General features: G+C 41.5%; 1 protein-coding gene across 1 annotated transcript in view; it reads right to left on the bottom strand.

Moving 5' to 3' along the window:
- STMN2 (stathmin 2) overlaps positions 1 to 12400 on the bottom strand; it is a 37576-nt gene extending 25176 nt beyond the window's left edge. The window contains exon 1 of the mRNA XM_017834594.1: positions 12115 to 12400. Coding sequence (XP_017690083.1) covers positions 12115 to 12133 — 19 coding nt within the window. The 5' untranslated portion in view covers positions 12134 to 12400. The remainder of the gene's footprint in view (positions 1 to 12114) is intronic.
- Between the last annotated feature and the right edge of the window lie 1799 nt (positions 12401 to 14199).

Genomic DNA, 14199 nt, shown 5'->3' with positions numbered 1-14199 from the left:
TTTTTTTTTTTTTTTTTTTTTTTTTTTTTTTTTTTTTTTTTTTTGTTGTTGTTGTTGTTTTTCTATTTCTTCCACCTTTCTTCTTAAGGGTCCAAATTTGGAAAAACAGAGAAAGAAAGCAAAGGTGTGTGTGAACCAGCAGGAGAGGAGGTTGTGTTCATCACTTCTTGGAGATATTTGGGGCTGTGGAGCTGCACCTGAGGTACTATATCCAGTTTTGGGTCCCCCAATTTAAAAGGGACATGGAAGAACAGGTGAAGGTCCAGTGGAGGGCTACCAGGAAGGTGAGGGACCGGAGAATGTGGCCTGTGAAGGGTAGTTAGAGGGGGCCTGGTTTGTTTATCTGGGCAAAGGGGTGGCTTAAAGGACAATATACTAGCTGCTTACAGCTATTTGAAGGAAAGATCAGTGAAATGACAGAGTCAAATTTTTCCAGATGACACACATCTGTAACTCTGTGGCTTTCAGATTTTTCGGCATGATCTTTACCTAAATGATCTATGCAGCTATTATTACTAATTACCAGATTTATACTTCTACTATTGTATCCTGCCATGTCTTTATGCATATATGCAAACATCTGATTGCCTCCGTTACAAAACTAATGATACTACTCAACAGCGTATTGCTAACATTTATCATGGTTGGGCATAGATTATAAATATTACTGAGTATGCTAACCAGACGATACATAAAATTAATAAGAAACAAAAAGGTAAAAAATTACAGCCTCTTCTTGGAAACCATGCTGATGGTGCAAAGAACTTAGTGTATTATTCAGAATTGATTAAATTGGCTGAGGGAGAACATTTACTGATGGGATACTTTTGTTACAATTCATGGTACAATAAAACTAGAAAAAGAACCATTGGTCACAGGAAGCGATCTGTGTTTCAAGTAGCTTTGCTCTGATCTGCATAATAGAAATAAATGGATTTTTGAAGATGTAAAATTAATGCATAAATGTCTACACTATAGCAATTTATATCGACTTTCAGTAATATGACTGCTCCCAATTAAGTCTTTCATGACTCACCTCTATTTTTCATCTTTCTCTTCTCCTTCACTCTTTTATACTGTTTTTCAATTTAGTAATTTTTTTCCTATTCTGAAATATTAGTGAAGATTTCTAGAATACCTTTGCTCTGTCACTCTATTTATCCCTCTGCAGTTATCTACCTGTCTATCTCTTTGTCTATTTTTCTGCAATACTGGCGTCCACTTTGAAGAAGATCTTGATGAATTCAGAGACACTGCTCTGCTACTAAATTAACCACATGAGGAGTTGATCCCTGCAGAGATGCTCCACTGGTTGGTGGTGTGAGGGCGCTTGGCTCATTTAGAATAATAAAAAAAAAGATCTTCACTTGCAATAGTGAGATTTTCAGGGCACTGTGCACCAGCATCAACAGTCTGTCCTTAACAGCAAATCAGAACTTCTATGTTGCTTAGCCTGCCCTTTCTAACAGACTCATCAAACTTCTAGGACTGGCTTGTCTACTGGATTTTTAGTATGTCCTAAAAGCAGCAGGAGCTGGATATATCCAAATGTCAACTTGTAATAGCCTGTTTAGTCTCTTTTTTTGTATAATCAAATTCTTTTTCCTGTAATAAAAAAAAAAAAAGAAATCTCTTTCCCTGCATAATCAAATTCTCTTTGTTAGTGTAGCTGGTTTTTACATGACTTTTCAAAATAATAAAGGAGAGATTTCTTTCCTAAGCTGATACTCTGGGAGATTTAAAGGGTGAAAAAATAGGTTCATCAGATGTAAATCAACATAGGTTGAATACATCCATATATTTCCACAGGTTTATGTTCTAATTCTTGCAAGATTGGTGTTCCTGACCTTTGCACATCTTAGCCACTTAAACATGTGACCTGTACACCACAGTTCAGCCATTGTTATTTCCCATGTTGTCCTTCTTTTTTTCCCCACTGCATTAGAAAATATGGGAGTCCTTCTTCCACTGAACGTCACTTTGATAAATTACAATTTGGCCTACAGTTTTCTCAGCTGGAAGGCTGCCTCTTGCTGAATTCTGGAGAAGCTTTTAGCTAAAAACATTTCACTATTTCTATGAAGATGACTAGGGAAAAATACATGCATGTGGTAAACTAAACAGGTGCTTATTTTGTTTATTTGAAAGGTTCTAGTGCTTTGTGCCAGGAAATCATTCTTCATTTGAAAAAAATCTGTCCAGGCCTGGCCGTGGAATAAGCAATTGAAATATTGGATTTCAGGCTTCAGCCATGGCTGAGAGATACAAATTCAAGCTTTACAGCCAGTTTGTCTCAAGGCACTTTGTGCTGGGCAGGACTAATTCCACATGGGCTGAGAGTGATGCTGTGGACCAGAGGAGCACTGGAAATTGGAAAAACAAGAGGAAACAATTATCCTGTGGTCTTAATTCCTTCCCTTCTGGCATCACAGAAGTATGAAGGACTACGGGAAGGAAGAGGCTGTATGAAGGGATGAGAGCTGAATCTGCATATTGGAAGAAATTGCTGAGAACAGACAAATTAAAAAAAAAAAGAAGAAAAAACACACAGGTAAAGTCAGTCAGGGGATGGGATGATCGAAATTTGACCAAGAATGAGGGTGACACTTGATTGACTGGATAATGATATTGGATTAAGAAAATCAGGGAAAGGGTACCAAGGAAATGGACTGGAACTGGAAATCAGTAGGTGGTGGCGATGAAGCAGATGGGAAACTGATTAGGACAGCAGATTGTTCACAAGAAAGTTGAGAGTCATCTGAAATAGAAATCTTCCTGACTGCTAGCTCAGACTTTCCTCTAATGCCAATGACATTAAAAGCATATAATATTAGAGTAGCAGTTCAGGGTCAGACTGGGGTCCATCTGATATAATATTCTGCTAACAGAATACTTTTTCTTAATTTTGTTTTAATCTAGGAAATTCCATCCATATAACTACATATAAATGTACTAAATAAAATTTTGCAACCTTTATATTGCAGATTGCTTACGTATGCTTATCTAAATGTCTTGATTTATCTGCAAGGGATTTTGCTGTAAGTATTTATTTTTATTATTCCAATTTTTTTTACCTTTGACAGTGCTGTTCACATCTTTGTGCAGAAACTAGGATGCCAGCAGAACTGAGACCTCTAGAACAGCACTGACAACCTATACAAACTAGTAATTACAATTTTGCAGAGGACTTGAAAGTACCTCTGTCATGTTTAATCCTGTTTTTCAGGCCATCCACCACAAGAAGGTGAAATTCTTTATACTGTTAATGAAATGTAGTATGATTTTCTGTGTAAGATATTTCCCTTCTTGATCTTTCACTGCAAAAAAAAAAGGTGAATGCACTTCAAAAAGGATAACTTGAACCCTCAATACAGCTTAAAATAAATACCTTAATACTACTTTACTTAAGAAGTCATTATTGATATTTTACTTAGAAAATAATGATGTTTAGAGGTAGAACATCATTTCCCAGCAAGAAATTATTTGCCTTGAGAACAAGTGTTTTGTTGACAAATTTAAAACATTTAAGTTTTTAAATCAGGAGTAAGGGCATCATTCCTATCTACAACATATATTGAAAGGTCCCTGACTGCAGTCTCAACTGCATCAAAAATATCTGAGCACGCAGAAAAGATATTAGCTTAGAAATAGGGTTTTTTTACTATCTACATAGTAAATTGAATAAACACCAGTATCTGGAGACAAACAATGTGTATTCAAGTGACAAGTGACGTAAACATGACTTAAGTGATATCAATTGCTCTTTCTTTTCACATGAATAATGTAAGAAACAAATACATTCAAATAATTAATAGGTTAATAAAAAGGGTTACAGAAGAGAATTTTACTTCCAAAAAAGATCTGTGAAAAATTATAGAGATTGATTCATGCATTCATTTTAAGTAAAAAAATTTCCTACGAGCATGTAACATTTCTTACAGCTCCATTCAGGTAACTGGAGGATTTGCAGTACAAAAATACTAGGAAAAAAAAATATAAGTTTTGCTACATTTTTATATACCAGTGTTGATAAAAAATATGTTGTGAATCTTTGACCTGGCTGTGGTCTCTACAGTCTTTTGAAAAGAAAAAATAACTGTAATAATATTAGTCAGTCCAGGGAGCTCTGCCAGTAAAATGACATCAAGAGTCACCCTAGTGGAAACTAGAGGACGAATTTGAACATGTGTATCTCAGAAATCTTAGCCCAAAAGTACAACTTGTGTTTTCAATAACTTTGAAAGGATGAAAAATAACACCAAGATCAAAAGGTATAGCTATGTAATCACTTAATGACTGGTGAATATATTTAAATGTAAGAACTGTAAGCATTAAAAGGTACTTTGGCTGTCTCCAGGTAGAGCATACCTTAGTTTAAGATAAATTGCCCATTTTTAAACCTCTATATCAATCAGTAGTATAAAATATACACAAAATTAATTTTTCTTTACCTAAGAAATTCCCTAAGAATTATAAAAAACTATCTGAATAGCATAGAATGCTAATACATCTTCAGTAGCTTAAGTTGCTCTGTTTCCTAATCTGATCAGTATGGATTTTTGCAACATCTACAATATTGGAGCATAGTTACACATTTCCATGCAGTATGGAACATAACCTCACATCCCAACTATGATTCTCCCCATCTTAATGAAAAGGAAGTCAGGTCATAAAATGATTAACCTACAAATCCAATAAAGGAGTTGGGTGCCTAAAATGATGTTTAAGAAAAAAAAATAACTCAGGTTTCGAAATCCAAAATGTGGATCCTGCAAATTTCTGCACAGGTGAGGAGAGGTCATGAAAATTCAGAAAAACACTATTTGTGCTCTTCAAATTGGTGTGCAGTGGAGGGTATTAGTTTTTTGCACAAGCAGGTTGCCTCAGGCTTGAAATGTTTAATCCCCTAACATTGGGAATTGGGTGTTCTTCCAATTCAGATCCAGTCCTCTGAAGAAATCTGTGTAGCCTGTTTCCTGAGAGCATCTGGCACATGTAGATAGGATAGGGTTCTTCATAAATTTAAGGGCAGCCACAGTTTTCTTTTAAAATGCAGCTGAGGGGAAACTCCTGCCCTTTGGGACAACTGTCTACAGTGAGCACCTTTGACTAGGAAGTGCAGGAGCTGAGTTCAATCTCTTTTAGAATGAGGGGATTCAGGCCAAAGGGTCCAAACTGCCACCTAAAGAAACTCAAGTTCTATTTTCTGCTCCCACAACTGTTTCTATTTTGCCATATCACGCAAAATCTAGCGATGGTCCTGGGGTCCCCAGTTACTAGGTGGAGGTCACCCTCCCTCCTGTGTGTTCTCTTGTCCTCTCTCTAGCATGATGTTCTTCCCACAGAAGGGTGGAAAGCGGACATAGCTCAGTGGTTCTGGTCTTATATGGGGAGGGAGGACATGCAGGGACAAGGGCCACCTGATCCCAGCACCACACTTGAAGGCCAACCACCAGCCTTTGGCTCAGGGACAGGAGTACATCCATTGCCACCTCTTTTTCCTCCCACCACAAAGGTAGAGACTGAAGTAGGGTTTCTCCCTGAAGTGCCCAAGGGATGGTTGAAGTATCCCCATTCCTCCCTGCATTTTCCTCTGGGTTTCTGAATCGAGTGCATTCACTATTGACCATAGCCAGAGGCACTGACCTCTCCCCACGTGCTGTGGAGGTACAGTCATACCTGTATCCCACCACAGGTGCCTTAGAGCTTTACTAACCCTATCCTCAGTCACCTCTCTAAACTAAACCACCTTCCTGGGGCAAAACTGGTGAAAAAACCCCCACCAATCCTGTTTTGTGATTGTGTGTGTGAAGGATCACTGTTTCCCCACACAGCAACTGCCACAACCACGAGAGGTTTTGTGTATTAGAATGAGTCCATAAATCATAATTTATTTATGAACTGCTTGGATTTGACTGCTATACCTTAAAAAAATATATTTTCTATATGTATTCAGAAAAGCCTAGTGTTTTTCGTAGATGCTGTGCATCAGTTTAACTGCACATCCTGGCAGAACTAGCTGAAATTCACTTCATTGGTTAAATGATGTATTAGCAGACAGGAAAAATAAAAAGATAATAAGTGGAAGAAAAAAAGAAATAATATTGGAGCAACTTTGTATGCTGTTTTTTCTCAGACACACAATGTCCAAAGTATTTAATTCCCAGGAGCCAGCATTTCTGCATCAGTCCATTTTTTTGACTGAGGATGCAGGTCCATGTGGGTTGAGGTCTCCAAAGCAGTTTTTCCTGCTTTTGAAAAGTGCTGAGTAACTAGGGAAATAGGTACTGCCTGCACTGCAGTCATGGGTGCCCAGCACCTTGCAGGATAGAGGGATGTGTCCCAAGTAGAGTTGCTGGCTGATGTTCACAGAGGGGACTCATACTTCCAAGCGGGATCAATGATATTTTTAAACTGAACAAAAACCAACAACACCTCAGACTGTATCCACAGAATGCATGAGGGTTGTGTGTAGCCTAGAAAGAATTGTGAATATCAGACACTCCTCTGAGTCAGCTGCCAATTTCTGTGTCCCCATGGGCTGTGCCCCCACTTGTACTGAGGCCAGTGGCTGTACTCCATTGGCTGCAGTGACACAAGTGTCATTTGCAAAGTTTGTTCATCTATCATCTGTTTTATGGATACTGCTGAAGAAGACACATTCTCTGCAAGCCACCTGATGATGGCAACAGTTTTTTTTAGAAAGATGACTTGTAGAGAGAACTGACAATGGATTTTTCGAAGGCAGTTACCTCAGAGGTAAGCAAGCACTGCTGCTTCATGATGTGACATTTACTCCTCCTTAAAGCATTGGGCAGATCTGCTGAGAGTGCCAGAATAAAGGGTTTTGAAGCCTGATCACCTAAGTTGAAAGGCAAATGTACTATATACACATACATATATATATATATATATACACACAGCCTGTGGGGAGGGCACACTGTGAGAAAGCTCAATGCAACTCTCAGTCCCTTATGTTCCAGTGGTGGCTTTCTTGTTGTATCACCTTTAGCAAAGCTTTTAGTGAGTTAATTTTCCACCTATATCAATTATGTGGTGTGACACCATTTTAAGATGCCTACTTTAAGACATCCAGGGCTTGATGTTTTTCAAAAGTGCTGAACATCTCTTTGTTTCTTTTGCCTGTGTACTAATAAGGTAGTTAAATTAGACCTACATGAAAATGCTTCAGAGGTCAAGTATTGCCCAGACAGACCTGTCATGGGAACCCTCTGATCTCTGTGTTTCAGACTATATAATAATGTCTACTTCTCACTGCAGGCAACTAGGAGAATTAATTAGTTAATATTGTATAGTTTTTGAAGTCTGAAACACTATCTAAATATATTGCTGGATATGAGTGTCCCATCTTTCTTCTGAGTTGTTTTTAAATCAATGCTATTAATTTGAAAATGAAGAATTCTTTTCTAAAGAAATGAATATAAATGTCACCTGAGATAAATCTAACCATTAGGTTAGATTACACAGTATTTATACTAAAAAACAGGTGTGCAAAACATGATCTAGAGAAATGTACTATTGTAGTACAAATACAAAAATAAATAATAATAAATAAATTCCCAGGCTAAAATAATAAATTAAATTCAAATTGACAAAATTGATGTGAATGAATTACAGAAATACATTATTAAACAGGGAAGTCTTTAGTCTAACTAGAGCTTATATTTGGAAAAAGAGGTAATGGAGGTGGAGGTGAGAGAACATTTTGGAAGTGTTCAAGCTGCTGAATTTTATTTTTATTTCCTCAGCATGTTATGGGATCTCTTCCATAAGAAAATGAAATAGATGACATTTTATCCTCCTGCTTGTACACCTCACAGGGTAAGTAAAGAACTGCTATGAGGTAATATAAATTCTTAGCCATATGGACTGTTTTTAAAATTATTACTGCCTCAGTTCTCAATTGCAGGAAGAGTAATTGACTCTTCAAAACCAAGAAAAGCATGTGAATAGGTGTTAACCTTCAGTTCTCTGGTAAAGTGTACTTGCCATGAACTTTATATTAGCTCAGTAATAAAAGTTCTCAGAAAAATGTTTCTTCTGCTAGATCTTGAAAAACATTTGGAAAAATGGTGTTTCAGTCAAATCACATTCCTGATAACACTGAAACAATACACTATTTTCTGATTCTTGCCTACATTCACTCTCATATTAACATGATTTCTTATCTGTCTATGCAGAAATGTTATTTTCTGACAGCTGAAAATAATTCAGAGCTGATTTGTGTTCATTTATTTATGAAAGGGAAGGTTAAAACCTTCAGCTAAAAACAGCGTAATATGGAAAGGAGCATGCTCGGTCTAAACTCAGCCTGGCGTTTAGCCATATGTTGTTTAACTGGAAGCTTGTCATTGTCATTGATGTCCAGATGACTACTCATGTGCAACTGTTAAAGATCAAACAATTGTTTAAGTGTGGTGGCAAATCAGAGGCAGAATGCTTACACCTTTGCAGTAAAAAAAGCCTAGTTATTAAAGTAATTGAACCAGTTAAACTCAACAACCCTACACTTATTTATGACTTCATATGTATGTTTACATATCAGATAAAACAATAATGTAGTACTCAGTTAATAGACAAACTTAGCAATGGCCTTGCATCCATCAAGCTAAGTATAGATGTCTGAGATTGTGAATAAAATGTAAATGACAAAGTAGAAGAACAACTCTGAAACACTTTTACAAGAGTTTAATCAATCTTTCTGAGATATGCAAAGGAGGCAGCATGGGGCTGCCTGAATTCCCATATCCTCATAATTCCACCCATTTATCACCTCACAGCATTCCTGACTGTCTCAAAAGGAGTTAACTTAAAAACTTCCTTAACACATTATTAACATATATCACATGTATTTCTGTTAAACAACTTCCTATAAAATAAACAAGAACCATAACCAGTATTGAGAGTTTCTGTATGATGATTATCTGAAAATGTTCTAATAAATATTCTTTAAATAAAACACCACAAGGAAACAATGAAATAATGGTTTCTAACACTTTTTTAGTTCCAGTGTCAGCACAGACTGCTTCACCCTCACAATGCCATCCATGTACATACCCTAAGTAAGTCTATCAAACCAGGTATATGGCCTGATTGGTCTTTAGTGACCCCACCTGCAAAGGCTCCTGATTTATGTAACACACATCCTGCATGGTTGGGAGTATAAAGAATGAAGGAGTCCCTCCATTCAATATAGATTTTGTGTGGAAGATGGCATCAAAGGAAGAACGAAATTTAAAAGCCCCTAGAATTTCCCTACAGTTGTGTTACATGGAATTTTAAAATAAGACACACTTAAAAAAAATTAAAAAAATGCGTGTGTCTCTGGCATGCATCATTCACATACTATGTACACTAAACAGAAAGAAGAACCTCATGGGCATTCGGGCTGTATTGATCTTCCAGAAGTTCTTGCAGCCGTTGAAATTCCTACAGAAGTCAAAGGAGCTTTCCTTGAAAACCTCTTATTTTACTGAACCTAAGAGAGAATGAGGCTTAATTTTGCTTTTTATGGCAAAATATAAACACAGGCTTATCAAGGTATTTGGTATCTGCCTAACCTGAGTTACATGTAGAGTTTTGTCCAAAGCCAGCAGGACTATTTTGCATGCTCACTCAGACACCTGCTTAAGTGCCTTGCTGGACCAGGGCCAGAAACATAATAGTGGGCTGGCTTAAACTGATTAGAAATGTTTTGCTGGCTCCAGTGGAAGCAGGATCCAGCCTTTATTGCCACTTTGCAAAATATGGTGCTCAAAAGGGAAAAAAAATCAGGCGCTCTGTAGTTCTTGCAGTGGTCTATTGGGTAAAGCTTGAGTACAGGACAAATGTAGCTCATTTAGCACTAACTGGAAATGTGTATTACAGAGAATACATCTATTTTTTCACATGAAAATAAAATTTGTTAGCTTGTAGTAATTCTTGAAATAAAGTGGCTTATTGTAATAGACTGTCTAGAACCAAATTTTCTCTAAGACAGAGGAAGAATAAGGTTTAAGGAAACGGTGAGGAGAATCCTTTAATCTTTGTGAGTTTAAAGAGGGAAGATGCTTTTAATAATGTAACTTTCAATTCTTTTTAAGTTAAATGCTATTGTAATTAGTATTTTTAGAAACTTGAGCTAGGTAGTTACACAGCTTTTTATTGTTGGTATATGTGGCTTGTTAACCAGGTATTATTAGACAAACTGGCATCATATAGTCCCTTCGTCTCTGGGCAAACTGAATGATTCCTGGCCTCTCTCTTGCTGCAGAAATCTTTATATTTGTGTGCTGTGAGACCATTAACCACAGGCTGAGGAGCTTGCTCTTCCCTTGTGGTAGAATTCCTAACAGGGCCTTCTGCTGCGATAAGTCCCCGGCCGACTACAAATTATCAATACTGATTACGGGATTGCTGCAGTGGGGAGGGGACCGCGTGCTCGGCACTGCAGGGCTGGCCAGGCTCCCACAGCCCTCACTTCCCTCGTCTTTTTGCATCTACAGCTGTCTCATGCTGTTCCCAGGGGTGCCACAGCCAGGTTAAAATGTTTTCAATTCACACCGATTATTCCTCGGGAGTGGAACATCAGCATTCGAACAAATGCACTGGTGTAATGCATCGATTACAGCCACTGCCAGGAGGCTTTGGTGTAACTTTATGCAATGAAGAGTCCTAACAAGAATCTGCATAGAATGGAAATTTGAATGGGATTTGCTTCTTGGAGAAAGGCAACAATTGTGTTGGGACCTCTTCATCCTTATTTTATGGGATTTGTGTATGCACGATATTAATGGTGAATGATTGTGAAAACTTGAATTTGAATGCAACAAATGCAGGTCCAGCCTCATTCCCCTCCTGGAACCCCCCCCCCCCAAAAAAAAAACCAAACCAAAACCCACAACAAAAAACCCAACCCGCAAACTGTTATCTGTCTCCCCCACACCTTCACTGCGATTTTTCCGCCCTCCCTCCCCAGCAGTCTCCCTCGAACAAAGGGGCCAGTACCGGGCTACCGCCCTTCGCTCCTGCCTGCACCAGCAGGACCAAGACGGACCCGACGACAACGTGCTCCCCGATGACCTGGGAGCCCCCCGGGGACCGGGGCTGGGGCGGGGAGGGCGCAGCTGCCGCGCCCCGCCCGGCGCTCCCCGGGGCCCGGCGGGGTGGGCTTGGGCGGGGGGCGGCGCGTCGCGGAGACAGGGCGCGGCTCTGCTGGGGAGGGGGGAGGATGCTCTGCTGGCAGCTGGAAAACGCCAAGTAACAACAGCCCCGGCAGCTGCCCCCCGGGAAAGAGAGCAGGGTGGGCACTGCTAGCGCACACCAGCTCTCCGTGATGCAGTGACCTACTTCAGCCGCCCCCCATGTCCCTCCCCCCGGCAGACTGCAGGTGCGGGCAGTGCCGGGGTAACGCCGAGCGGCGGCTCCTTCTCGCCGCCCCTCCCGCAGCCCCCCGCGCCGGGCCGGGCCAGGCCGAGTTGGGCTGGGCTGGGCTGGGCGCGGCCGGCCGCAGTGCGCGCCTGGCAGGGCCCGCCCCGCTGCAGCCCCCCCGCCTGGCACCGCGGGCCCCCCGCCGGCCCGGCCCGGCCACCTCCCCGGCCGCCGCCCGCAGCCCCTCGGGCCGCCGCCGTGCCCGTTTCGGGCGGCAATGCCTCTCCACCGCCCCTCTTTTCTTCTCCCCACGCGGTTTCAGAGACAGAGGGGAGCGCTGACTCCGGCCGCCGGGGACGAGGGGAGGTACATTGACAGCGGGGATAACTTTACCGTTCGTTTTGTTTCCCTCTTTTTAATATATATAAAAAATATATATATTCATCTTTAAATTAATGAAAGCAGTTTCAAAATTATGCTGTGCTCATGTGCCGACCTCACCCATCGGTCTATAATCCGATCTCCATTAGGACGCTAAAACAGCCCCTGGTCCCACCCACCCTCTCTTTTTTTCCTGATCAAAGAAATTAAAAATATGTTCATCGTTGTCTTGTTTTTTTTTTTTTTTTTTTTTTTTTTCCCCCTAAACTTTCGGGACAGCGAAAAGAGCACCTAGTGTAGGTAGAGGACCTAGGAGACAGCGGCCGTGGCACTGGCTGAAGGAAAAGAGAGGTGGTTTCTTACCCATTGCTGTTTTAGCCATGGTGGGATGTGCGGCTCTCAGAGGCGGTGAAGGCAAAGGGGTCCAGCTACAGCAGTGGAGAGAGGGAGAGAAGACTGAATAAGGCACTGAGTCAGCAGAGTGGGGCTGTGCAAGAGAAGGAGCAAGAGGCAGGAGCCCATGAATAATTATCACTCCTCTACCCAAGCAGATTGGCTCGAGAGGTCCCCTGACATGACTCCTGCAGAGCCAGAATCTCCGGGCATTAAATATTGATCCGCCAATAGTGCTGGAGTACAAAGTGCCAGAATGCAGTTTGAAATGGAAATCAGTCCTTGGCTGCCTCTCCCCCCTCGGTCTGGTGTTAATAGTACATTCCATGTCAAATGTTTTATGTCTTACATGAAAAAAGCCTATTGGTGTTGAAGGCTCTGCTGTTGCTACCTGTAAAACACGCACAAATTCATTTTAACACATTTTATTCCAAAGATACAAGAAAAGGGACCACTATGAGGGATTTTCAACACTATTTCAGTAAAACAGCTGCTCAGATTATTTTTGCCTCCTGCAAGGATACACAGATATCTTATACAATTGCTTTATACTGAATGTTTCTGCATTTCAGTACCTGTTTTAGTGTCCCCAGACCTAACCCTGGACATGTTGAACTCTGCTAAACTATGGGGAAAGCTGGACATGCTTTCACTCTCAAAGGGCTCTGGAAAGCCAAAACCAGAATAAATGTGGAAAGAAGTTAATAACCACTTCCCTAATGCACTGTAACAAGAGCCACTGGGAAGTGCTTGATGTCCTTGACAAAGTGTGCAGCATGGGACCTGGTATTGTTATTACACGAAGGGGGATAGACATGTTCTAAGGATTCCCTACATTAATTTTAAGGATTCTCTATTATCAGCAGGAGGACAGTCAGTGACATGACTGAGAGCCACTAAACAAATGTGGGTAGTTAATTGAAACCTTCGCTAGAAACATGGCAATGATGGGACCTCTTTGGAAACCTCCTGGGCTTGGAAGCAATTGCTGGCCTAGAGAAGACAGTATCCAAGACGACGGCACAAAGACAAGGATGTTCCGTCTTTACATTTTCACCTCTATGCTGTCCAGCTGGAGCTCATGTGCTTCTCCCAGGGGAAAAACAGTCTTACTGTTAAAAGCTTGCAGTGATAACAGACTCCCATGCAGCTTGCAGACAGACAGGGCACAGGACAAATTTTCAGCTTGGAATTTGGAGGACATTACTTACGGATTTGTTTCATGATGTGGTGTATAGGTGAGTGGGAAAACCAAGGAGAGCAAGCACAGGTCTCCAGGGCAGAAGAAGCTGGGTTGTCCTAGAGCAGACAGGGCATTGGCATCATTCTCCTTACTTTTGTGATGCTGTTTGCAGCTGCAAAGGCCACACTATGTGCCATGTCTAAATGTCGTACTCTCAGTGTGCTTCCCTAGAACAGGTAACTCAGGATTATGCTTTTCAAGCTTTCTTGAGGTCAGTAAACAGCATCTTTGAGTGAAGCGGCACCCAGAGCATAAGCATGAGGCTAGCTTTCTCTTTTGAGACACTAATGATAATCTCTGAATTGCAGAAACTATTTTTTTTCTTTATATGAGAATAATGAAGTCTGGAAGTGAGTTTGGGGAGAAAAACATTCCCGTGCACAGACACTAGCGAGTGAGCCGCGGCGGGGCAGACGCCGTGATGTCTCCCTGCCGAGGCGGCTCTGGCTCGCAGGAGGAGGGGATGAGGCAGGTGTGTCGGGATGCAGGGCCGATCCACCTTCCTGAGAGGCCCTGCCCGCGCAGAAAGCAGGAGGGCGGCCCGGGGACCCGGCGGCTTTTTGGAGGGTTTCACTTCTGGGCCTTTGGCTGTGTGGCTGCAGAGGGGGGTTGGGTGAGCAGGGGACAGGACTGTGCCTGGATGTCTGTAGGGAGAGGAGCTTATTCACAAAAGGAAATGGTGAGCAACCACACGGTGCTCCGCACGCAAGGGCGACCTCGCCCCAGTCGTGACACACCCAGGCCCCCACTCCCTCGTCAGGGGAGGGCGGAGGGTGGCCGGGCGCTCTCCGTGGTGCTGCAGGCGGCGGCGC

The sequence above is a fragment of the Lepidothrix coronata genome, unplaced genomic scaffold (genome assembly GCF_001604755.1).
Source record: "Lepidothrix coronata isolate B3197 unplaced genomic scaffold, Lepidothrix_coronata-1.0 Scaffold235, whole genome shotgun sequence".
NCBI lineage: Eukaryota > Metazoa > Chordata > Aves > Passeriformes > Pipridae > Lepidothrix > Lepidothrix coronata.
The sequence above is the reverse complement of the archived record's forward strand: the minus strand, read 5'-3'. Positions and strand labels throughout refer to the sequence as shown.